This window comes from Phascolarctos cinereus, unplaced genomic scaffold, assembly GCF_003287225.1.
Source record: "Phascolarctos cinereus isolate Bilbo 61053 unplaced genomic scaffold, phaCin_HiC Scaffold_4;HRSCAF=312, whole genome shotgun sequence".
Lineage (NCBI taxonomy): Eukaryota > Metazoa > Chordata > Mammalia > Diprotodontia > Phascolarctidae > Phascolarctos > Phascolarctos cinereus.
Genome location: NW_027555847.1, coordinates 95,529,050 through 95,555,222, shown reverse-complemented (window position 1 = coordinate 95,555,222; position 26,173 = coordinate 95,529,050). Strand labels below are relative to the sequence as shown.

At 41.5% G+C, this 26,173-nt stretch overlaps 1 protein-coding gene and 1 long non-coding RNA gene across 2 annotated transcripts; one reads left to right on the top strand and one right to left on the bottom strand.

Moving 5' to 3' along the window:
• Positions 1–5,467: 5,467 nt before the first annotated feature.
• On the bottom strand, positions 5,468–16,515 carry CCDC51 (coiled-coil domain containing 51). Its single transcript, XM_020999113.2, has 4 exons — positions 16,386–16,515; positions 11,221–11,564; positions 9,759–9,923; positions 5,468–7,672 (listed from the first exon to the last, which is right to left on the bottom strand). The coding sequence occupies exons 1-4, from the start codon at positions 16,483–16,485 to the stop codon at positions 6,884–6,886; spliced, it is 1,398 nt and encodes a 465-aa protein (XP_020854772.1). The 5' UTR covers positions 16,486–16,515; the 3' UTR covers positions 5,468–6,883.
• LOC110216997 (uncharacterized) lies at positions 16,503–24,676 on the top strand. Its single transcript, XR_002326933.2, has 4 exons — positions 16,503–16,606; positions 17,049–17,104; positions 17,502–17,589; positions 24,484–24,676. It is a non-coding gene; the product is annotated as an uncharacterized LOC110216997 (long non-coding RNA).
• Positions 24,677–26,173: the final 1,497 nt, after the last annotated feature.

Sequence of the window (26,173 nt, the reverse complement as noted above, 5' to 3'; positions counted from 1 at the left end):
GGTTGAATGAAATCATCTTTTGACTTCTCCCAGTAGTCCCATGCCTAGTAAGGCCACCAAATCCTGCCAACTCTACCTTTATTTTATTTTTTGCTTTTAGGCAATTGGGGGTAAGTGACTTGCCCAGGGTCACACAGGTAGTAAGTGTCAAGTGTTTGGTCTGAGGCCAGATTTGAACTCAGGTCCTCCTGACTTCAGGACTGGTGCTCTATCCACTGCGCCACCTAGCTGCCCCATCTACCTTTGTTATTATCTCTCCATTATTCCCTTTTTTCCATTCCCACCCTTTCTCTGGGCCCTCATTACCTCTCACATGAACTATTACAAGGACTTCCAGTCTTCCTGCCTCTGGTTTCTTCCCCCTCCAATTCACTGAATGACCATTCAGTGCTTGCTATTTACAATGCACTATGCTGGGCATAAGGGAAATATTAAGAGAAATAAATAAGATGTATTAAGATACATAAGATTATTTTCCTCCATCTTATAGTCTAGTATAGAAATTGAGTCACATATACAACAAAAATAAATAAGACCTGGGCATAAGAAGTACAATTATACATTCTTACCAACAGCACCTAATATGTATCAGGCATTATGTTAGATAATGCAGATAGAAATACAAAAACAAACATGTTCCTGCCCTCAAGAAATTTACAAGGGAAAGTAACATGATAACACATAAGGAAATACAAAATATACATAATTTCCTTGTGAGTAGGGCACTAGAAACTTGGGTAGATGAGGGCAGACCTTGTGTAGGAGATGGCATCTGAACTGAACCATTAAAGAAGCTAGGAATTCTTTGTGGAAGCTGAAGAGGGAAAGCATTCCAGGCCAGAGCAAGCAGGAAGGAGATGAACTATTCAACAGGAGGAGTATGAAGTATGATAGGCTGGAGTGTTAAGTGCATGGGGTGCATGGACTAACATGGACATACACGACTAACCTGGAAAAATTGGCTGGAGCCAGATTGTGAACAACTTTAAATGCTCGGCAGAGGAGATTGTGTTTTACCCCAGAGGAAAGAGTGACATGGTCAGACCTGTGCTTAAGGACTATCAATTTGGTAGGTGTGTGGAAGATGAATCAGAAAGGGGAGAGACGAGGCAGGAAGACCAATTAAGAGGTTGTTGCAATACTCCAGGCAAGAAATGATGAGCTTGAACTAAGGTGGTAGCCATAGGAGTAGAGAGGGGATGGGTACAAGAAATGCTTTGGTAATAGAATCAACAAGACCAGGCAATTGATTGGATATGAGGTGAAGAAAAATGAAGAATCAGAGGGTAACCAGAAGGATGATGGTGGCCTCAAAAGACATAGGGAAGTTAGGAAGAGAAAAGGGTTTGGGGAAAATATAATAATAGTAAGCTAACATTTATAAAGTACTTACTATATGCCAGGCACTGTGCTAAGCAGTTGACAAAAAGATAGTTTGTTTTGAACATGTTAAATTTGAGCAGCTTAATGGATATTCATGTTTATTTATTTTTTTTAGGCAAATGGGGTTAAGTAACAAATAGAGCCCAATCTCCCTCCACTAGTGCTAGGGAAAGAATTTATTCTGCTCTCTGCCATCATGAGTCTTAAGGGTAGCAGCCCCAGTTAAAAAATGCATTTCCATCCTAATTCCAGTGATGTCGGACTGCTAGCTGCCAAATGGAAAACTTGCCACTCCCTGTTCTCAATCCCACAGTCCTCAATCCTATCCTTCCCCTATCATTGTGCCCTGTGGAACCCTTGTTCCATTGTTAACAAACTTCCCTTCATCCAGTGCCTTTTTCTGCTGCACCCCTTTCATGTTCCAGCACTCAAGAAAACCCGGTTTCCCTTTGAAGGCATCCTCTTCAATAGTGGATATACCTTCTCTTGTGCTCTCTGACATAATGGACCAGGAGGAGGAGCAAATTCCTTGCTTCCCACTGCCACTTCCAGGTACCCTCCCTCAGTCACCATCATTTAGCCTCTCCTTTGAGGTTTTCACCATCCAGAAATAACACCTTATCCAGATCCTAGATATGTGCTTTCTCTCTACTTCTCCACCCTAGCCCCTCCCCTTGTACTTGGAAATATCAAAAACATGTTGATGTCCCCTCAAACATACTGGCCTCCAAGTTATAAACCTTGAGTCCCATAACCAATACCTTTACTTGATGTCTGCTACAATAAGATATGATTTAAACTCTTGATCTCAACATCATGAAGATGTCCTACAAATGTGTCTCTTTCCCCTATCCTTATGAAACCTTCACTTGATCTATCTCCCCTATTACCCTATAATCTCTCCTTGCTTTTAGAATAGAACTAGGAAAACCTATCTATACGCATTTTTCCCATTTCCTGTCCTCTCACTTCTCATTCTCTCATATTCTGGTTTCCAACTTCATCATTCAACTGCAACTTCTCTCCAGGCAAGGTGGGCAAGAGTATCAGATGCTGCTATATGAAATAGCCTGTTCTCAGTCAGTCTTCATTCCTCTTGAATTTTGCAGCATCTGCTATTCTTGCCCACCTTCTTTTGGATACTGTCTCCTCTCTGGGTTTCTGTGCCCTCCCTCTCTCCTGATTCTTTTTCTACTTGTCTGACTACTCTCAGTATCCTTTGCTAGATAATTATGGGTAATTTGCCATGATGTGTTTATATACCCCAGGCTTTCTTGTCTACTTCCTTGGTGACCTCATCAACTCCCATAGGTTCAACATCTCTATGTGAATATAACTTTAGGCCCACATCACCAGTAGTCTATTATATATTGTATAATTGAACATCCATTAAGCAGGGGCAGCTAGGTGGTGCAGTGGATAGAGCACCGGCCCTGAAGTCAGGAGGACCTGAGTTCAAATGTGGCCTCAGATCAAACCCTTGATACTTACTAGCTGTTGTGACCCTGGGCAAGTCACTTAACCCCAATTGCCTAAAAAAAAAAGAAATTAAAAATAAAAAAAAGAAAGAAAAAGACTGAGATGAAAAGAAAATACAATTTAAGTTTGAATACGTTTTAAGGGGCAGCTAAGTGGCGCAGTGGATACAGCACTGGCCCTGAAGTCAGGAGGAACACCCAAGTTCAAATCCGGCCTCAGACCAAACACTAGACACTTACTAGCTGTGTGACCCTGGGCAAGTCACCTAACCCCAATTGCCTTAAAAAAAAATGAGGTCCTGATGAAAAGAGGTTATATATTGGAGTCTCTAGTCCTGGGCTGGGTCCAATCCAGTCCTTCATGGTAATAAAGAACTGTAGCTATTATCAGAGTGAATAAAAGCACAATAGCAAAAGATTTCAGGGCAGCAGTTTGGGAAGATGGAGAAGCTAGGGAAACCAGTTCCCAAAAGATAACACCCTCATCCCTCTACTGAGGATTTCTCTCCTATATTTCTCATTCATTCTCCTGTCTTGCAACTCATTGTGTCTAAGGGGATGGATCTTCCTAATATATAGCTGTCACCTATCCCACCCAACCCCCACTCCCACCTCGAAAATCTTAACGGTTTCCCATTGCCTGAACAAAGTCTAGACTCGTTAGCCCAGCATTCAAGGCACTCATCCACTCCTAACCTACCTATTTAACTTCATTTCATATTACTTGCCCCTTGTGTATTACTAAACAAATCACTCCTCAAACATGTTCTAAACTTTCCCATCTGTTGTTATTTTCCTTAACTTAGCTCCTTGTTCTCAGAATGTCCTTTCCATGTCCATCTGATCAAAATGTTAATTGTGACTTAGGGCCCAGCTCAAATGGCAGCTCCTCCATGAAGTCTTCCCTTACACTCACAGCCATGAATGACATCTCCCTCTCATGAATGCCCAGAGTTGTACTTCTCTCGTGCAATTAACATTCCACTGTACTCATTAGTGTTCTTATCTCCTCTACCAGACTTAAGCCATCCCCTTGGCCTAGTTCTATGCAACACTTTTATCAGTGACTTGGATGATGAAGGCATGCTTATCAAATTTGCTAATGATATGAAGCTGGGATAACATTTTGAATAACTGGATCAGGATCCAAAGTGATCTTCTGGATCCCTCACGGGAGTCAGAATGGTGGTCAAACCTACTAAGAGAGAAATGTGAAGCTGTGTACTTGAGTTAAAAAAAGTCAACTATACAAATACAGAATGGGAAAGGCAGGGAGACAAGTTTATATGAAAAATATCTGTGAGATCAGTAAATTATAAGATCAGTGTTATCAACAGTGAGACAAGGCTCCCCCAAAAGCTAATGCAATCTAAGAGCATAGTAATAGAAACATAGTGTCCAGAACGAAAGGTTACAGAATACTCTGGTCATACCACATAGGGACTATTAGTTCTGGATTTTGGAAAGGACATTTTCAAGCCAGAGTGTGACCAAGATGGTGAAAGAACTAGCGAGCTTTCTTTTCAAGAATGATCTGAAACAACCCATGTTTAGTTGAAAATAGTCATCTTCAGGTATCTGAAGGGCTATAATGTGTAAGAGGAACTAGACTTCCTTAGCTTTGCCCAACAGGGCAAAATTAGGAGCAAGGGGAATAGGAGTATGTTTCTGGGTCAAAATTAGAGAAAAACTGACAATTAAGAGCTGTCCAAAAATGGAATTACCTAAAGAGGTCATGACTCTAAATTTCTCAATGTCTTCAAATAAATGCTGCATTGACCGCTTGTCAGGGATATTTCAGAACAGTGATGTCAAACTCAAAAAGAAATGGCAGCCATTAATCCATACATAAAGATCCCTGTGAGTGCATATTGACAAATTTTAAAACATAATATTACACTTTACTGTATTTTTATTTTGTTAAATATTTCCCAATTACATTTTAATCTGATTAAGGCAGCACTCAGGAGAGTTGTGAAGGTCAAGTGGTTGACATTTGTGTTGGAGAAGGTATTCTTTTTTTTTGCTAGGCAATGGGGTTAAGGGACTTGCCCAGGGTCACACAGCTAGTAACTGTTATGCATCTGAGGCCGGATTTGAATGCAGGTCCTCCTGACTTTAGGGCTGGTGCTCTATCCACTGTGCCACCTAGAGAAGGTATTCTTGCTCAGGTATGTAGGGCTACAAGACATCTAAATGTTCTTCCTCTGATTTTATGATAAGGGCAGGAACTCTTCCTTATTTAGCTACATCTTCAGTGCCTAACATACTATATTGTATAGAGGAGGTACTTATTAAATGTTTGCTAAATTAATGTGCCTTTAGCCCTTTAGAAAACTGTCATCCCCCTCGGGCTACTCAGATGTACAGTTAGTGCCAGGCTCCACTGTAGGGACAGAACCTCTCCAAGAGCTAAGATACTATGCTGGGAGGAATCTTCCCAGGTTCCAGTTCCAGCTCAACTAATGTACAACTACAAAGGGTATGTAATTGCAGTGAGCCACTGGTGGTGCTATCCCTCAATTTTGTTCCCATGTGGTGGACAACACAGCTTCCTACAAACTTTTCTAAATAAAAAATGATGATAACAATGATAAATGGCCATATTAGTTGTTATCTTTTATTCAACTGTGAGTTCTTACCTAGCAACACAAAGGAAACGCTGATACAGAGCAAGCCTGTCTGAGGCTTGATAGGGCAGGAAAGGTTTGAAGGAACAACAGGCAGCCCTCCTGTACTGGAGCAGGCATGTCGGGGTGGGGTTCACTCAGAACTGAATCTGCCACCATCCAACCTGCCTGCCCCCTCCCTCCCCCCAACCCCTGTCTGACTAGCATGGTGACTTCCACTTCTGGAATTCACCCCACCCAGCTCACTGCTTTTCAGTTCACACTATCAATGGGATACACTTTGCCAGCTCTCCTCCCATCCTGCCTTAGGCAAAATGAGATACTTTCAGAGAGCATCTCCAGGCTGTAGAGAGCGAAAGTTTACACACTCTTTGGTAGTGCCCAAATCCTATTTCCCTACAGGCAAATTGTTCGTTTAGCAAGCTCCTTTCTCTATGCTGCCAATCCAACACAATCCATTACCATCAGCCCCACTCCCCCACCCTGAATTCTGTTTCAAGTATCAGACATTAATTCTTCCTTGTGTCTGGAGGGAAGGTGAAAAGGAAAAAAAGAAAGGCAAGGGGAGCTCTTCCCACCTGACAGATGGCACAGAACAGCTAAATCATACAGGGAAGTGGATTCCCTGGTCAGCCAGCAGACAAGCACCTAGGAATCCTGACTCCCAGATTCTAATGACCAGAAACCCCATAAATACTTAGACACAAGAAGGTCTAGGAAATACAAGTCACATCAGGAAAAGGAAAACCAAGATTAAAAATGCAGACACATGAAACATCAAAAATAATTACTCCCAACACAAAGTGACATGATACTAAAAATGTCATAGAATGCAGACAACAGTAGAGAAGAACACTGGGGAGAACCTAGAGAAAACACAGGGACTATGAAGGTAAATGTTAACATTAATAGAACCTCATGGTTTTAAATCCATACTGCTGAACTGCTTTCCCAATCTGTTCAACCAAATTGGCTTGGACTTTCATTACTACATCACATTGTTGTGAGGATCAACTGATAGTGTATATAAAGTGCTCTGTAAACTAAAATGTCATGTAAATTTCGGCTGTTACCATAATTTGAAGTTTTTAAATTGTTTTCAATAACATAATTTCAAATGTAATCCTTTTCCCTCTGTGGAACAAATCATGAAAGTGCAAAGCTGGTAAATGAATATAGAATGTGAGCCGGAATTTTAAAAAGGTAAATCTTGAAAAAGAAAACCCTGCTGCCTAACTATTCCCCTTTTAGGAGCCAGGCTCACAAGTTCTGGGTGGCTTCACCACCAGTAACCTCCAAGTGACTTAAACAGACAAAGCAGTAAGGTGCCGGCCAGCTCAATACTAAATCCAACAACTCTTCTTCCTCACTGAAGCTTCCCTCCAGAGACAGCTAGTTGGCTCTGAAGAGAATGTACAGCACCGGCAGCATAGCAGCAAACATGGTACAAGTGAGCACGGTGCTGTACACCGAGTTCCTGTTGACCTGGGCCTCCAACCTCTGCTCCATGTCTGACAGCTCTAGAATCACACCCTGGGCAACCAGGGACTGCCTGGTGTCCAGTGAAGAGTCCGGCAAAGCGTGGTTTGCTTGCTCTACAAGCTGAGAACGGGCTGGAGCCTTTACAAGCTGAACCTCTGCAACCATTTGACTAAATTTTTTGTTCAGGGCAGTAAGCTGCTCTTGTAAACTCTCTAGACATGAATGAACCTGCTGAGATTGGCTGAGCTGTTCTTTCAAAGAGGCTGAAAGTAAGTATGTATCTTTATGAGATATAAGACTTTCTCCAGCAGAAGTGGCATCTTCTTGAGCTCCAGAAGACACCTTGATTCCAGTGTGCACTAAACTCCTAAATTCTTCAATAAGGTCACTGAGATCCTTGCTCTGCATGTTGTGGCTGTAAGCTTGTTCTCTGATGGCCTCCTGCAGACTCATTGGTCCACTCTGTGATTCTAGAAGCAACGACTTTAGTTCTTGCAACCGCACCCGATTCACATAGGTGGAGCCAGCGACACCAATCAAAGCCCCTAGAACTGAACCAATGATTGACCAGTTCTTCGTTTTTTCAGCTCTTGTTCGCTCTTTCTCATGACTTTCCCTCACTGCTGCAGAGAAGAGGGAAAACTTCTCTCGTTCCGACTCTTCTGAGTTACTGTAGGCTGTTCGGAGCCTCTTCTCTTCCTGCAGAAACAACAAACAGAATTAAAGCTATATAGTTTATGTCAATGGAAACCCAAAGAAGTAGGATATGAATACTGTACTTTATCCCTCACCCCTCCATCAAAGACATAGATGGGGAGGGGGTAGGGAAGAGACATGCCCTGATTGTGAACCACAAAGCACTAAGATGGGAGATGCAAATTACCTCATCAAAAATCTGTGAAGTATCTACTATAGTACTAGGCACTGAGAATACAATAATGAAAAACAACATGATTCCTGCCCTCACAAAGTTTATGTCATGGGCACAGACACAACCTTTTTGCGCTGTGGAAAAACAAGAGGAGCAATCACTTTTGGTGGGAAGAGGATCTGGGAAGATTTCATAGACGAAGTGGCACTTGAGTTAGTTTTTAAAGAAAAAGATTTCAAAACGAAGTTAGAAAGGAGGAATGAATACATGCCAAGCAAGAAGGGTCTTTACAAATATACAGAGGTAGGAAAATCAGGATCAGGATCATCTATTCACAGCTGTAGGCATTTTAGAGTACCTTCCTTCCTCATTTTATAAATGGGGTCAGCTAATAGTTTGAATGGAAAATAAAGTACATGAGTGGCACTGTATGAAATAAAGCTGAAAAGACAACAGGGAGCTGTGCGATGGATGGCCTTCCATGCCAGGGTAAAGCAATCTATTTTTTATCCTATAGGCAGTAGGGACCTCCTCAGTTTTTGAGTTCTTAGGAAGATGCTCAGATCAATGCATCAGGAATGCCAGTTCAACAGCTGTGTGATGGACAGATTTGTGAGGGTTAAGCCTTGAAATAGAACAGCCAGGCTACTACAGCTGTCCATACCACCACAGGTGAAGGCCTGAACTAGGATAGTGGCAATGTGGGTAAAGAAGACAGGACACAGATGAACAATATTGTCTAAAAAATAGCAGGACTTAGCAACTGATTGGATATGGGAAGTGAGACAAAGGGAAGAATCAAAGATGACCCCAAGATTTGGAACAGGAGAGAATGGGGGAATGGTGGTGCCCCACCAAAAGAAAAAATGAGAAAATAAGAAGACAGAAACAAGTTTTAGGGGAAAATGATGAGTTCAGCTGTGATCATCTTGAATTTGAGGTGTCAGCAGTATACATGTACTTTATTACCAGGCAGCTAAAGATATAAGATTGGAGTTTAGGTGAAAGACTGAGATTGATATGTAGATTTAGGAGTTACCTGCAGAAAGATGATAATTGAAGCCATAAGAGTAAATGAGATTGCTAAGGAAAAGATGGCATATGCTACAGAAAGGTCAAGGAGGATTAGGACTGAAAAGCTACAGAGTGCACAATTAGGAAGTCACTGGTAACCCTGAAGAGAGCTGTTTCAATGGAGTGGTAGGGATGAAAGTCAGACTACAGAGACAGGTGATGAGAAAGTACAAACTGCAAGTATAGGCTCTTTTTCAGTCTAGCAAAGAAGAAGAGCAGGGGTGGGGAACCTTCAGCCTCAAGGCCACATGTGGCCTTCTAGGTCCTTGGGTGTGGCCTTTTGACTGAGTCCAAGTTTTACAAAACAAATCCATTTATTAAGGGAATTTATTTTGTGAAGTTTGGAGTCAAAGGGCCACAGAAGAGTAATATAGCTTGAGGGGTTGACAAGATCAAGACTTGGGTGGGTTGGTTGTTTTTTTGGAGAGATGAGATATGTTATGTTTTTAGGCAATGGGGAATAAGCCAGTAGAGGAGAGCAAATAAAATTTGAATTTAGCTGGTTAATAAAGAAGTGTTCAAAGCTACCCATCAATTTTATTTTGTCAACATTAATATATTAGTAAACGATAATAGGATACTAATAGAATACTTATTATATAATAACAGTGATTCCTTTCCTGTTCTTCAGTTCTATCAGTGCTCTTTGAAGACATTAATGAACAAGTCACAAAACAAATTGCTTTTGCTTTCCAGAGGCAAACACATCTACCATTTCTCCTGAGTGTATAGTAACACAGACTTGTTAGGGGAGCCAGACTTATAGCCCTAACAGGAAGCTCCAGCCTGCACTTCTGTTGGTAAAGAGGTATGACTGCAGTAGCTCCAGATTCATCCTACCTGCAACAATCGGTGTTCCAGAGTTGCAAGTTCCAAGTACTGCATATCTTCCCGGGAAACTCGATCCAAACGATCCCGAATCTCTTTGAGTCTGGCCTGGTGAACTTCCAGGTCATCTCTAGCCTTTCGGACAATTCCTCGAGCCACCATGAACTCTTTCTCTGCCTGAAAGAAAAACAGAAACGAAGTATGTCCCCCTTTCTAAGGTGAACTACTTTCCTAAAATAAGTGAAGTACTAGGAATGGGGGAGGACATAGTTACACACTGGCACTCTGGCTGCCCTAGTGTAATTCTCCTTTCCTTCTATTTTTATTTTATTCTGGTAGAAGATAGATGTAAAAAAGGACAAAATATCAAACCTGTTTTTCTTACACTACTATAAGGGAAAGGAATAAGCAATTATTAAGTGCTTACTGCATGTCAGGCACTGTGCTAAATGCTTTATAAATATTATCTTATTTGATCCTCATAACTCTGGAAGACAGGTGCTGTTATGATCTCCATTTTAGAGAGGAGGAAACTGAGCACACAGAGATTAAGTGATTTGCCCATGGTCACACAGCTAGTAAGTGTCTGAGAATGGATTTGAACTCAGGTTTTCCTGACTCTAGGCTCAGCACTCTGTTGTCAATGTGGATAGAACTATGTCTACAAAAGAGGGAATCTAGGACTCAGTCTATCCGTAGATCTACCATCTACTCTACTCTTTCCCTATTCCTTATTCATGTTTCTCCATTCAAAGAGGGGAAAGGAAGCTTTCTATTTAAAATTTTAATAACTAAGTAACAAAGGTTAAATGAGAATTAAAGATAAAACACTGATGTGGTGTGTGTATACATACATACATATGTGTATGTAAACACACACACATGATATACAATGAAAAGTAGAATATTTACCCAATTCTCCACCTGTGGAGAAAATACCACAAATTCCAGTGTTTTTGTAAATAAACTATACTCACTGTTATTATGGAAAGAGCTGAAATGTAATCACACTGAAGTTATGATGGATTTGACTTTTGTCAGTACAGTTTTAAGCTCTTAAAGCTTAACTGGCACTAAGATTTTTTGGGACACCCTGTATAGGTAGAATGTTTTTCAATTTTTTTCTTTCACAAATGCTCTTTAATTACAGTGCTATAAAATCACTATAAATGCAAACAAACACCACCAATTCAACACCAACAAAGGAATCAGCTATTGGACCTAAGTGTATAAAAGGTAATGACCAGAGACTTGGGAGGGGAAAATGGCAGTGGTTTGGTTGAGTGACATGCTAAAACCACATTCAGTATCTCCAACCCAGTGGCACTAAAGAACTGAAGCTTGCTAGCCAGGAAAGAAAGGCTGGATATGGCTTAAACACTGTTGGGGATGGCATTAGCCAGAAATAACATATCATAGTAGCACCCACCATAAAAAGTGATAAGAGCTCTAGATTCTCATCTGTAGTATTTACCTCAGTCACATTCCCCTGGGCCTCTCGAACTTCATTTAGCCCAACGAATTCTTCATAACTGTCCCACCAAGTTTTGGCCACAGAAGATACTCTCTGTTGTAAATTCTGTCCCAGGGTTCGACCCATCTCAGTGAGTCTATGATATAGTCTGATGGCAGTTTTTGCAGAAGTTTTCCCTTTCGGCTGGATGGGACCTGGGCTGTAGAAGGTCCTCATAATGAAGAGTTTCATTCTTTGGCTTCTCAGCTCCAATTTCTGGGGTGAACTCACGATGTGCTGCATCACAAAAATGTTAGTATGCCCCATCATTAGGCCTGAGAATTCATGCAAGGCAATGAGGAATGCTGGAAAAGGGACACAAAAGATATCTACTCAGAACCAAGAAAATCATAAAACCAAGCTCAAGCATTTATAATTTTTAAGACAGAACAATGTCTGAACAAAATATTTTCATTTAAATAAGTATTACCTGAACACTCCTTAAATATGATGATCTATAGACTATTAGTCACCCTCTACTTGGAGAATGGTTCTCCTCAGAGCTTTCAAGTAAACTGGTTCAATGGAAAGATTTTGTACATTTCTTAGTTTGATTTTTCCAGACCTATGATTTCACCAACATGGAAACCCTCCACCTACCCTGACCTGCAACTCACAGTAACTCTTTGTCTTACAGGGTTGCCTGGGACGTTGAGGAGATCAATGATTTGCCCATGGTCACACATCTGCCCATGAATTGGAGGCAGAAAGTGAACCCTGTCTTTCTTCCTCACTCCACAGCCAGCCCAGTAGGCAGTAGGCCAAGCTGCCTGTTTGTTTAAAATTTTTATTAATGCCTTTTGTTTTAATCACATGAAGTCCTAAATATATCCCTCCTCCTCTCTTCCCTTTTCAGCAAGCTTTTCCTTGTAACAAATATTTTAAAAGGAAAAAAGACTTAAAAAAAATTAACTAACATTTTGATCACTTTGGACAGTACAGATAATAAACCCCACAACTTCTCACTTCTGAAGGATGGTACATTTAATTTTCTAAAAAATTTATTAATGTATTTTGTCTTTTTATCACTACCTGTATTTAATTAGACACAAACAGCAAATAGTATACATTGTCCTCACTTCCAAAGCCTATACCTTCCTACAAAAGCTTTGGCTACTCTCCAAGAACAGGTACATCCCTGTTAATGAGCTGGATGAATCTTGTGCCTGAGGAAAAGGACGCCCAGGCCTACTCAGACTATAACTCCTATAAATATGATGACAAACTGGAGGGAAACATGGGGACAACAGCTCAGCAGGGCAGAGTGAGGCATAAAAATCCCCTGGGGAAACCTGAGACAGGATTTCAGGAAACATCTAGGATTCGGTATCATTTCCAAAAAAAAGCCCAATCAACTACCTCCCTGCCAGACTCCAACCTTTCTTCAAAAAATCAGGCATATATTCCATAAGAAACTTCTATGACTACTGAAGTATATAGTTTCAAGGAAAGTGGCTTCTGCCTTTCCTCGAAGGGAGACAATTGTATAAGAAAATCAGATCTTCACAGAAAAATATTTTTTTCTTGTATTCTGTCCAATTTTTTCCTCTTAATTTCATTTAATCACAGGACTCCAAGGCTATTTGATTCCTGCATCTCACATTTCAATCCTCTACTCTAATCTCTCCCTTTCCCCACTACTTCTCTTAGTGCTCAGTCAGGCTCAACAGATTGATTTTTCCTTAATCTTTCCTTTTTTTCAGTCTTTTGGATGTTTGTCCTAAGCAAATGGAGAAGCTGAGGGCTATTCAAATACAGAATCTTCCCCACTATCCAACTCGTAGCGCTCCTTCTTCTACCCCTACCTCTCTGGTCCTGTCTTTTCATGTCTATTACAAGTCTGCCAAAATATGGAATTGCTGTTTTGTGTTGGTCAAATTACTGCCCAAATAGAAAATCTAATCACTAAGACAGACTGTTATAGTGACATCTGGTGGCAACCAAAAATAATGGAAGGCCAAAAATGCAGGAAAGAATACAGTACTGATGAAAAAGGAATAATAGCAGTGATTCACATTTATACACATGCATACACATACACACAAAATGTCCTCCTTAATCCTTTCTCTTTTCAAGAGAAGTGCACATGTTGTTAATTTCCAAATGCCTGATTATTATTCACTTTTCTGCAAAGAAGATGATTCTAATTTCCTAATCCACATTTCTACCTATCTTAAGAAATATTCTGTATCCAAGCCAAAATACTATTGAGCTACAAGCCTGCGGGAAAAAATACTCCAGAGCACAGCCAGACCTGCTAATGGATGGGGCATTAATTTTATACTGCTTGATACTCAAAACAGGTGTCCAATGACCATGGAAAAACCTCGAAGCAAGCTTAAAAGAAATTCATTTGCTAACCTGCACAGAATCACCCATATCCTTTTATCTCCATTCACAATGCCACCACCCTCATTCAGACCTCATCACCTCTATCCTAGCTCATTTTAACAGATTCTTAATCGGGCTCCCTGCTTCCACTCTCTATTCTACCCTGCCAAAATAACCTTCCAAATGTACAGATTTGATCTTGTGACTCCTCTGCTCAAAATCTTTCAGTGACTCCTTATTACCCATACAATAAAATATAAACTCCTTAACCCAATAAAATCTGGCTTCAACTTACTTTTCACTCTTATTTCACAATATTTTCTCTCCATGTTCTCTGCTCCAGTCAAATGCACTACTAGGTATTCCTTAAACATGCTATCCTATATGCCTGGTATGAATTCTTTTATCTCTTTCAGAATCTTTCTCTTCAAGTCTGATTCAGGTGTCACTTTCTCCATGAAGTTTTCTCTAATTCCCCCAATTAAGAGTGTTTTTTTTCCCTCCCCAATTTTCCTATCAATCAACAAGGCTCTATTAAGTATCTACACAGCATCTAGCTTAATTTTTTATCTTTCCTTTGCCTTCTTCAAATCCTCCCCTGTATCATACCTGTCTATGTAATCATACCTTTCTCCCTAGTACAACAGGCTCATTAAATTCAGGCACTGTCACTTCTGGGGAAGCTAAGTGGTACAGTGGACAGAGTGCTGGACCTGGAGTCAGGAAAACTCATCTTCCTGAGTTCAAACCTGGCCACAGACACTTAACAGCTGGGTGAACCTGGACAAGTTACTTAACCCTGTTTGCCTCAGTTTCCTCATTTCTAAAATGAGCTGGAGAAAATGGCAAACCACTCCAGTAACATTGCCAAGAAAACCCCAAATGGTGTCACAAAGAAGTGGACATGACGGAACAATTGTCATTTTTTATTATTTTGGATCTTTATCTCCCCAACAGTCAATCAGTTAGCATTTCTAAAGTGTCTGCTATATACCATGTACAGTGCTAAACACCAGGGATGCAAAGAAAGGAAAAAAAGTCCCTGCCCTTAAGGGAAACAATATGCAAACAATGTACAAAGATACATACAGCATAAATTGGGGGTAGCCTAATAGAGAATTAAAGCAACCTCTGAAAAACTTCTTGCAGAAGGTGGGACTTTAGCTTAGATTTGAAACCAGGAAGTAGAAACGAGTTCCAGGCATGGGGGCATAGGTAGTGAAAAAGCTTGGATTGGGGAGATGGAGTGTCTAGCTCAAGGAGGCTAATGTCATCGGATTGAAGAATATGTGGAGAATAAGGTGTAAGGAAACTGGAGAGGTAGGAAGGGACCAAATTATGAAAGGCTTTAAAAGTCAAACAGAAGATTTTACATTTGATCCTGGAGGTGATAGGAGCTCGGAAACTGGAGAGGTAGGAAGGGACCAGACATATGCTTTTAGGAAGATCAATTTGACAGCTTAAGGGAGGATAGACTGGAGTGGGAATATACTTAAGGCAAGCAGATCAACTAGCAGGCCTACTACTTCAAGAGTCCAGGCCTCAGATGATGACAGCCTTCACTAGGGTGGCTGCAGTATCAGAAAAAGGGACATATATACAAAAGATGCTATGAAGGTAGAAATGATAGGACTTGACAAGTGATTGAATGTGGTGGGTGAAAGTGAGAAGACAACTTCCAGCATGGGTGACTGGATGGTGGCACCCTCAAGAATAGGGAATTTAGGAACAGAGGAAGGTTTTGGGGAAAAAGATAATGAGTTCAGTTTTGGACATGTTGAGTTTAACAGGACATCCAGTTTGAGATGTCTATTAGGCACTTGAGCACAGAGTAAGTACTTAAACTTTATCAAGCATGTAATGGGGGAAACAAAAATGATGACCCTGGCCTTGTCCTTATGGTGCTTCCCTCCACATGCCACTCTTTTTTTTTGGGGGGGGGGACAGTTTTGTCAGGACAGAGAACATTAAAAGACAAACTCAATTTTATAAAAGTTGCCTGCAGCACTGAGAAGTCAATTACCCATGGTCACACAGGCAAGTATGTTCAGGAAAATGAGGTTCAAATCCTGCCGCTGACAAGGGGTAATCTTCTATGTCATTTACACCTCTTTAGACTTTTTTCCTCATCTATGACAGCTGCAGAAAATACTACAAAAGATAAAAAATGCAAGAAGGTCAGGCCCTCCAGCTGGGTTCAGAAAAGGGTCTGCAGGTTCAGGGATGAGGAATAATTAACGCTGAGTCCCCTCGTCTCACAAGTTTGTACGGGCTAGACCCTGGTCCAGGCACCGAATCCTTAAGAAAAAGTTCATTCCAAGGGACAGAAACTCCCCCCTCCCCACCTTCTGCTCTTTTGGGTCGCGCCCCCACCCCCGGCCACCGGCCTCAAGAGGTCTTCCCTGGCCTCCCCCCATTCCCCTCTACCAAGTTCAGAGGGAGGCCCCCTCCCTCCAGGGTCCTGACCGCTCCTCCTCCCGCCTTCTCCCTGGTTTCCTGACCGCCAAGGCCTTCAGGTGGCTTCTCCCACGACAGTCGGGCAGGAGCATAGGAAGGAAGGGGCCTTGCCTGGGGCACCTCCCGACCCGCCAGGGTGGGAGACCCCCAGGCCAAGCCTCCGAGCAGGGCCAAGGGCGCTAGCAGCAAGCTAGCCTGATAGACAGCCTCCCTCCTAGCGTGCCCAGCCTGACCATTCAGACCGGCCCGAGAGCCTCCAGACCCTATTCCTCTTGCCGGGGACCCCTGCAAAGGCTCGTGGGCCGAGCCTCGGGGCTTGGCTGCCCCCGCCCCCTCACCTGGCGCGCGCGGGAACCGAACCGATAACCGTCGGCTCAGAACAGCCAGGTCTCCAGCCGGCCACGACCTCTGACCCCAACGCGGAAACCATGGCTCCATTTCCAAGCTAGGAACCAATCAGCCTGACGATGGAGGCGGAAGGGGAGGTCCGAAGGTTCCGCTTCCGGCAGCGAAGGGGCTCGGGGCAGCTGAGTAGTAGGCACGATGTCCGGTCGCGAGGGTGAGTGGCCCAAAGACGGGGGGGGGGGGGGGCCGAGCCGTCTGGGTGCTGTATGTCCTGGCCATTCCCGAGAGGGGACCCCGAGACCGCGGGACTATAGGAGAGGGAGCCCCGGGGCCGAGCTCTCCCTTCCCATGCCCAAGAGGGGCTGCTGATATGGCCGGACCCTTCTGTCTGGACCAGGAGAGGAGAATCCCCTGACCCCTAGAACTCTCCTCAAGGCCAAGGCACGGAGGAGCACAAGAGGAGGTTGAGTCCCAACCCTCCTTCCACCGGCCCAAGAGAGGGACAGACTCCCAGGAAGAAAAGCTTGAGATTTCTGGGTTCCCCCAGGCCTGGGACAGCTATCAGCCTTCCATCCCAAGAGGCAGGAAACACCCCCTGAGTTTTCAGCTCCTGTCTCCCAAATCTTAACAACAGGGCTTCCTAAATCCCTTGACAGGTGGTAAGAAGAAGCCTCTGAAGCAGCCCAAGAAGCAAACCAAGGAAATGGATGAGGTGAGGTATCTGGGATGAGGTGAAAGGATACCATGTAGGGGAAAATGGGGTATTTGAGGTTTTATATCATATACTTGATTCTGCTCAGACCCCAGTGGGAGGTAATAGGCAAGGGAATTGTGGTGAATTATACTGTCCCTCAAGTATTGGGGGAAAAGAGTGAACTTTACTGGCTTAGGCATAAAAAAGGGGGAGACCTTAGTTGGGAATGAGCACTGAGAGCAGACTCCCCCTTCCCCCACAGGCCAGGCCTTCCTAGTGCTTATCCAGTATGTGACCCACATCTTTTCAACTCCAACTATAAACATTCTCAGGGACAAATACCAGCAACTGCTGGTTATAGTCACCCAGCTCAGCTCAGCTGGGGCCTCAATAGTATGTTCCACATTTTCTTTAGGAAGATATAGCTTTCAAACAAAAACAAAAAGAAGAACAGAAAAAACTGGAAGAGTTAAAAGCAAAAGCTGCTGGGAAGGGACCGCTTGGTAAGTTTTGTTAAAAAGCCTAGTCCTTTGAATTTCTATAGAAAGTACTCATTAGCAAAGATAAAAGGCACTTTCAGAAATTAAATTGCTGTTGCCATTGCAAAAAAACAACCACAGCACTGCTAAATCTTTATTTTTTTTTAGCTTTAACTAAATTTTAACATGTTAGTTGAAGCACATAATGATAATAGCTGGTATTGTTACAGTGTTTTTAAGCATTTATCTCTTTTTAATTGTTGGACAATTTACAAATTAGGAAACCAAAGTTCAGAAAAATGAAATGACTTGCCTGGGGACACAGTAAGTGGCAGATCCAGACTTGAAACCCAAATGAATTCAATTCAAGCATTTATTTAAAAAACTACTATGTGAAAGGCACTGTACTCAGTACAAGGAACTCTGTAAGGTTCTGGGAATACAAGGACAAAAAAGCCTGTCCTCAAGAGCTTGCATTCTACTGGAGAGATACCAAATGTGCAAAGAAATTTCAGGAGAAGAAAACCATAAACACTGGAGGAATAAGAGGGGAAAGACCTCATATAAGAAGGAACTGAGCTGAGCCTAGAAGAAAACTAAGGATTCTAAGAGGGAGAAGTAAGGAGTGATCATATTTTAGGGGGAGAGCCATTCAAAGATGGAATGTTATGTTTGGAGCACAGCAATTGAGCCAGTTTGGCTAAAGTATAATGTTTATGAGGAGGAGTAATCAACCTAGAAAGATAAGCTGGAGCCAGAGTGTGAAGGACTTTATGTGCCACAAAGATGAGTTTGTATTTTGCCTTAGTAGCAATAAGAAGCCACTGAAGATTCTTGAGCATAGAGTGCTTTAGGAAAATTTTGCCAGATATGTGGAGGATGGATTAGAGAGAAGAATTGATAGGGACATCACTTAGGAGGCTACTGCCATAGTTCAGAGAAAAGATGATAAAGGCCTGAAATAGCATGGTAGCAATGTAAGTAGAGAGAAGGATACAGGCTACAACTGCCCTGAATATTCCTGCTCTCAGGAGCCTGGATGCAAGAAATATTGTGGAGGTGAAATGGACAAGCCTTGGCAACTGATTAGCTAGATGAAAGGGGTGAGAGAGAGTGAAGAGTTGAAGACAACCTTGAGATTCCAATTATGGGTCAGTGGTAGGGTAGTAGTATCCTTGATAGAAATAGGGAATTAAGGAGGGGTGATGGGTTTAGGGAGAAACATAAAGAGTCATGTTTTAGGCATGGTGAATTTGGGATACCTTGTGAGACATTTTGGTGGAGATGTTCAGTTGGACATTCTGCATCTTTAAAATAGAGGAATGGAGCACAGGAAAAACAAGGCTGGATCTGCAAAGAAATGATTACTGAATCCATGGGAACTGATAAAATCATGAAGAAAGGGTTTAGAGAAAGAAGAGAAGGCTGCCCAAGACATGAATGATGAAGAGAAGCTGTGTCACCAAAAAACTGAGGGAGGAGAGAGGGCTGTCAGCAGTGTTAAAAGCAACAGAGGTTGGGAATCCCAACAAATGAAAAGCCTATTGGATTTAGCAATTGACAGATTATTGGTAACCAAGGAAAGAGCAGTTCCAGTTGAATAATAGTGCAGAAGTCAGATTACAAGGGTTTGAAACTGGTCAAAGAGGGAAGGAATGAGAAGTGAAGAAACAAATATAAACCACTGGGTGGGGGTAGTAGGGAGTTTGGCTTTGGAAGGACTGAGTAATATCAGCTTGAGGGGACAGCAGGGTCAAGTGAAGGTTTTTTAAAGGTGGCAGAGACCTGAACATATATGTCAGACACAGAGAAGCCAGTAAGTAGAAAGAGAGAAAATGAGGACAAGAGATTGAGTGGTCATAGAAGTAAGATCCAAAAGAAGACTTGAGAATGGGATCAAGGGTGCAAATAGAAGGGTGGGCCTTGGCAAGAAGAAGGGCTGCCTCTTGTTAGGGACTGGAACAAATGAGAGAATGGGGAATGATGAAGAGCATGAGGTATAAAATAGGAATGAAAAAGGAGTTCATTAATATTTCTCATTATTATCATAAAAATAATAAAATAATAATTATTCTCATAAAAGGAAGAGAGATCTGCTGGGGGGGGGAGCAGTGTTACACATGAGGTCAGAAAAGGGAGTGGAATAGATTGTTAGAAGAATAAAAAGATTGCTATGTAGCAGTATGGACCCAGTTGAGAATAGATGAATGAATGCACATTAAACACTATGAGCCAGGCACTGTGTTAAGTGCTTGGGATACAAATAAAAGCAAGCCAGACAGTCCTTGCTCTCAAGGAGCTTACTTTCTAATAAAGACAAGAAAATACATATAAAGGAGTAGTAGCCAGGGAGGAGTGTTTTGGAAGAGTGGTAATTAGAATCAAGGGCAAGTGATTGACACTCCTTTTCAACTATGGGGGTGTTGAGTTGATTAGTATTATTATTAGAGTTAGGGTTGGAGATTAGGAGGAATAGAAAGGAAGGAAGTAGGGTAAGCGATGAGGATGGGTCTAGGTCCTGGCTAGACAATGGTGAATACTCATCAAGGTGAAAGCTTGAGTTGGAGGTGGAGGCTGGAGTGCAGAAGTAAGTAAGTAAATAAGATTTGTCTGGATCTGGGCTAGCTACATCAGTTCTCACCATATAGTAAATTTGTAGTTGATTTATTTGCCAGAATTCTGCAACATCCTCCCCTTGAGTACTGTAGCAATTAAGTGGGAATGGAAAAAGTAGATTATGATGATGCCCCAGAGCTAGAGTTTGGCAAGACATGAGCAACAATAGGACAAGAGAGTAAGGGAATCAAGGACAGAGGGCTGTATAGGTGGGTTCCTTAACCATAAGGTCAAGAACAAAGGGAGAAAAGTAAGACCTGAGAAGGAGACAGACTGGGAAAGCAGAGGAGATTGGAGTGATTGGAGGTGATAGTGAAGTTTAAGAGAAGTGTGGCAAAGGGAAAGATTGAAGAGTAAGAGTTTGTGGTCAGAGAGAATTTCAGGGTTGTAGACCATAGAGGTAGAATAGTGTGGGTTACAGTGAGGTCAAGTGAATGGCCATTTCTGTGGCTGAAGGAGTGAAGTTGGAGTTGGATGAATGGGACTGGTCATGGGAGTAGATTGGGACACCAGGGTGCTTGAGGGGACATCCAAGTTTATATTGAAACTCCAAAGTTTGAGGGCAGGTATTGGCATGGAGAGGAAACCTACAGCTTCTAAACTTCTTGAGATGAGATGGAGAATTATCTAGAGGACTAATAAATCTGCAAACCAGATCTAGAGAGGGAGATACAGACAGTGGAATAAACCTAATAGGAAGAGAGGTTGCTAAATGATTGGGGAGGCAGTGCAGAGAGTCTAGAACAGGTTTGCACAGAGGCCGGAGGGTCACAGGTTGTGCAGGCCTGGTCTAAAAGTATCATTGAGAAGCAAGGAGTATGTTTTTCCCAGCTCGTTGTGGTGGGAGGTTATAAAAGAAACAACCCAAAATTGGATAATGTGGTCAGATGTAGAAATGCAGTATATTCTTGGGGGACCCAGATTAATAAGTGTTCAAAGATGGAAAGAACATGAAGATATGAGATTTAGGACAGAGGGAAGTTTAACAATAGAACTAGGGGAGGGAGCACATTGGAACTAGAGAGCAGAACAGGATAGGATCACAGGAAAGGTAGAGCTGAGGTAGACAGTATGAGACTAACTGCAAACCTATTGCTCTGTGCAGTAAATCACATTTCTTCCCAACATATCTAGATGTTAGCTACATATTCTTGGCTGGTAATGCAGGCAATTTGTAGGTTGCTTTTGTGGCATCTTTTAGCTCAGATTTTCAGAAACTGTTAAGCTGGAGGGGCAGTTAACTGGCACCTGCAAGTCTGCATTTTGTCAATTGAAAATCCTGATTGTTAGAGGGCATTGTCAAGAGTCCAGAGTCAGAAAGACTTAGGTTTGAAATTTACTTGCTTTGTGACCAGGGGAAGGTCACAAAGAGCCAGATAATTCACCAAGACTATAAGTTATATATATGCAAGTTTTAATAGTAGTTGGAGTTCCCATATGAGTAAATCCTAAATCCTTGGTATGTTAACTTGGCATTGGGCAGGGAAGCAATCAAGGTTCAGTGACTTGCCCAGGGTCATACAGCTAGTAAGTGTCTGAGGCTAGAGGCTAGATTTGTACTCAGGTACTCCTTACTCCAGGGCCAGTGCTCTATCTACTTCCCCTTCTCACTGCCCCATAACACATTAACTGTTAATCTTGATTTAACAGGAATCTCCCCCTCAGTCTTAATCATTCTACCACCTTTCCTTTAGCCTTTTCCTTGATCTCTAATCTTTAAGGTCATATCTCAAACCAATCTTTGACCATCTGTTGTTTTAAAAAGTGCTTTATTAATACACTTTTCTTTCATATATATCTCTCATTGGTCACTTCCCAATGACTCCCTTCCCCATAGAACCTTTTCCTGTAACATGTAAGTACAGTAAAAAAGAACACATCCACACACAGACATCTGTTCTCTTTCCTTTTTAACACTTGATAGCTGAGCTGGAGAATTTTGCACTGTTTCATTTGATCCTCACAACTAGGTTAGGTGATTTGCCCAAGGTAGCACAGCTAGTAGGTGTCTAAACCTGCATTTGAACCCAGGTCTTCCAACCAAATCCAACACTATTCACTACATCACACTTCCTTTATAATGCTCTTTCTGTTTTCAACATGTTATTTTCTTCTACAATATTAGCAATGTTTTTTAAATATAAATCTATATATACTGCAGTGGATGTCAGTGTTGCCATGCGACCTCCTGTATATTTTTACCCTAAAGTCCACGTCTCACCATTTTGCCTAATTGTTGCTTAACATTTTGAGTATCTAAATAAAACTTGTCATGTAAAAAAAATTAAATGATATTTTTCCTAATAAATATTCATTTTCTTCCTAAATCCTTTTGCCTTTGGGCTTACAATGCTAATTAAATGTTTATAAGTAATAAATTTTATTTGCCCAAACTCTGTAGCCTAGCCTTCAAGTACTGCTCTAGAATCTGTCTTAAATGTCTACTTTCCAACCTTATTTCCCACTGTTCCCCCATTTAAACCTTCTGTCCTTCAAGTCCCCTCACTGCTCTCTCCACATCCTTGCTTATATTGTTCCTTCCATCAAGCCTTATCTGAACACCTTAGCCAACAGGGTTCTTGCTTACTGCCAATTCTTAAACCAGCTATGTTCTGTACCATTTATTTGGCATTGCCAAATGTGGTCTTCTGTTAACTTTTTGTGTGCCTTCTCAAACAAACTGTAAATTTCTTTCAGGAATGGACTAGATCTTACACATCTAGATATTAGACCTGGAGTATGAGCAAGCTGGGTTCAAATATCATCTGACATTTACTAACTAACTGAGTGGCCCTGAATAAGTCATTTAACTTCTGTGAACCTGTTTCCTTATTAGTGTGGGGGTGATAGTATGTGAACTACATTTTTCGTAGGATTGGTGTGAGGAAAGCATTTTATAAATTGTAAAGTGCTACATAAATGTGAGCTATTAGATTTCTTTTGTTAAAGGAGATAAATTAAAAGTGATCGAATTTCAGAAAGATTCTGCAGGCCAAAGAATCCCAGAAACTATAGCCTTTCCTCATAAGACATATTTTCCACAGTTTAAAATAATTTTTCAGGCTTTTGTCATCTCCATTTTCCTTTTAAAGTACATTGACTAAGGGGCAGCTAGGTGGCGCAGTGGATAGAGCACCAGCTCTGGATTCAGGAGGACCTGAGTTCAAATCTGGCCTCAGACACATAACACTTACTAGCTGTGTGACCCTGGGCAAGTCACTTAACCCCCATTGCCCAACCAAAATAAATAAATAAAGTACATTGACTAAAACTAAACTTATGCCAGTATGTAAGACAGCCATTTAAAAACATTACAAAGTCCTATTAGTGTTGTAAGTGATGTTGTTTAAAAGGTTTAACTTATATTCAGCTTACAGAAGTAAAAGAACACTTTTTAAGGTATATACTATGTACCTCATACTGAGGACACAAAGTGAGACAGTCCCAGCCTTAGAGCTTATGAATGAACTACCAGTGTGATACAGTGTTTACAGAGAAGTATAGACTATGTATAAAATAAATACATAGAAACTGGGGGAAAGGGATTTCACTAAGAATTAAGGAAAACAAGAAAGGCCTCTTGAAGGAGATGGCATTGGAACTAAGCCTTGAAGAAGCTGGAGGTTTCAAAAAGTGGAACTGAGGAATGACATCATCTCAGTATGGCAAAAGCCAGGAGGCAGGAAGTGGAATGTCCTAAAGAGGAAATATCAAGTTGGCCAATTTATCAGTAGTGATAATAATAGGAATAGGGATAGAGTAGGGATAATAATTAGCTTGGAAAGAAAGGCAGAAACACAGAGAAGTTTGTACTTTGTCCCGAAAAATAATGGGGAGTTGCTGAATTCTTGTGCAGAGGAGTAACCTGGTCATACTGGGACTTCAGAGAGATTAATTTTGCAACAGTATAGCACAGGGGTGGGGAACCTGCCTCCTTGGCAAAGTTCTGTGAAGTTTGGATTTAAGGGGCTGAACTTAAGGACCTAGAGGGCCACTTTTGGCCTGGAAGCCAAAGATTCCCCGCTCCTGGATAGCTTATGGAGGAGAGAGGGGAGAGGCTGGGTACAGGGAGACCAAGTAAGCTATAACAATAATCCAGGGAAAGGTTTTGAAGGGCATGTAGTATGAATAGAGAGAAGGGAGTAGAAGTGAGGACTATTTATTTTTCCTACTTAGTGAGTCGGACATGTAGGATAGAATTGCAATTCAGGCTAAAATCAAGTTAAATCTTCAGGGCTTAGTGGCCAGAGATGAGCCCCCAGCATTCTTCCCTCTCTAGAATAATATTTTCTTCTCTTACAGCCAGTGGCGGGATTAAGAAATCTGGCAAAAAGTAGCTGTTCCTGTGTAGATAAGATGGTGATTCCTGTTGGTTTCTTTCATGCTTTGTGACATCTGCATTTCCTACTTCAACATCTGTAGCAGCCTGTAGCCAAGATTAAGTGTTATCTTAATGAGTCTATTGTACATTGTAATAAACTTTTTTTAAAAATCATGATGGCTTATGTTGTCTTTATTCTTTTTCCATGTCAGCTCTTCCTAGTTCAGCTGGGATGAGTTGACCCAGTCTAGAAACTGTCCTCTGCCTTACTCTGCTTGAAATGCCTCTGGTCTAAAGAGCAATGTTTATAAAATTAAACCAGGTAGTTGAATGTACTCTTTTTCTTTGCTGTTATGTTCATTCTGATTAATTCAACAAATTGGTGCTTAGTATGTAAAAGATATTATGGGTATAGAGATGAAAAATGGCTGTTAGGGCCAAAATCTGGAGCTTAGCTTAAACCAGCTGTAAATATTCAAAAGTCTCTGGATCCTGAAGAGGGGAAACCAGAGTACTCTGAGAAGAAGGCCTAGCTGAAACTTTAATTCATTTTGTCCTGAGGTCATTTTATAGTGTTTTAAATTGAACTTAGTTCCAGAAGTCTTGGCCTTGATAGGCATTGGGTCAACAAACACTTATGAAGGAGCCTACTATAAAGAGCCTGGTGTTATGCTAAGCACTAGGAATACAAAGAAGGGCAAAAAGCAGTCACTGCTTTCAAGGAGCTCACTGTCTAATGTGGGAGAAAATATACAAACAACTAAGATACAGGATAAGTTAGGGCTAGTTTTAGAGGGAAGGCACTTGGGGGGGGGGACAGGCAAAGACATTTTGCAGAACATGGAACTGTATCTGAGCCTTCAGAGAATCCAGGAAATGGAGATGAGGAGGGAGAGTTCCCCCATATAGGGGAGGGCAAGTGAAAATGCCCTGGAGTTAAAAGAACCTCAAGGAGGCCAGCATCATTGGAGTAAAAAGACTGGAAAGGTACCATCGATGGGTCAGGTCATGAAGGTCTTGTAAAGCAAAACACAATTTTATATTTGATATTGCAGGTAATAGGGAGCTGCTAGAGTTTACAGCAAGGGATCTTGGCATTTTTTGGTGTCATGGACCCCTTTGGCAGTCTGGTGAAACTGATGGACCCCTTCTCAATAAAGATTTTAAATGCATAAAATAAGTCAGTAAGCATTTATTAAGTGCTTAATATATGCCAGGCTTTCAGCTAAGTGAAAACTAGTTCTTGTCATTAAGAGCTTGTATTCTGATGGGAAGAATATGCAAAAAAGCATGTGAATGCCAGATAAACATAGTATAATACATACATGTGCAGTCATCTCAGGGGTGAAGGTATTGGGGGCTGGGGAGGAGATCTGGAAAGACCTGTTACAGAAGATGGGAATTAAAATTTTTTTTTAAAAAAGTTCACAGACCGTGTCTTCTTCCACAACATGACTATTAAGGGAGATGTTTTGCATGATTGCACATGTATAACCTACATCAAATTGCTTACCGTTTCAGGGAGGAGTAGGGAAAGGAAGGCAGAGAATTTGTAACTCAATATCTTAAAAAATAAATGTTAAAAATGTTTTTGCATGTAATTGGGAAAAATATTTTTCAAAAAAAAAGTTCACCTACCTCAAGAAATCTTGGTATACTGTTTTGCATTAT

Bases quoted from the DNA above. Each gene is read 5' to 3' on its own strand.
- CCDC51 (XM_020999113.2), bottom strand. From the start codon at position 16,485: ATGGAGCCATGGTTTCCGCGTTGGGGTCAGAGGTCGTGGCCGGCTGGA. The intron at 11,565-16,385 runs GTGAGGGGGCGG...TCCCTTTTCCAG, and splicing joins TCGGTTCCCGCGCGCGCCAG to CATTCCTCATTGCCTTGCAT. The intron at 7,673-9,758 runs GTAGGATGAATC...TTGTTTCTGCAG, and splicing joins TGGAACACCGATTGTTGCAG to GAAGAGAAGAGGCTCCGAAC.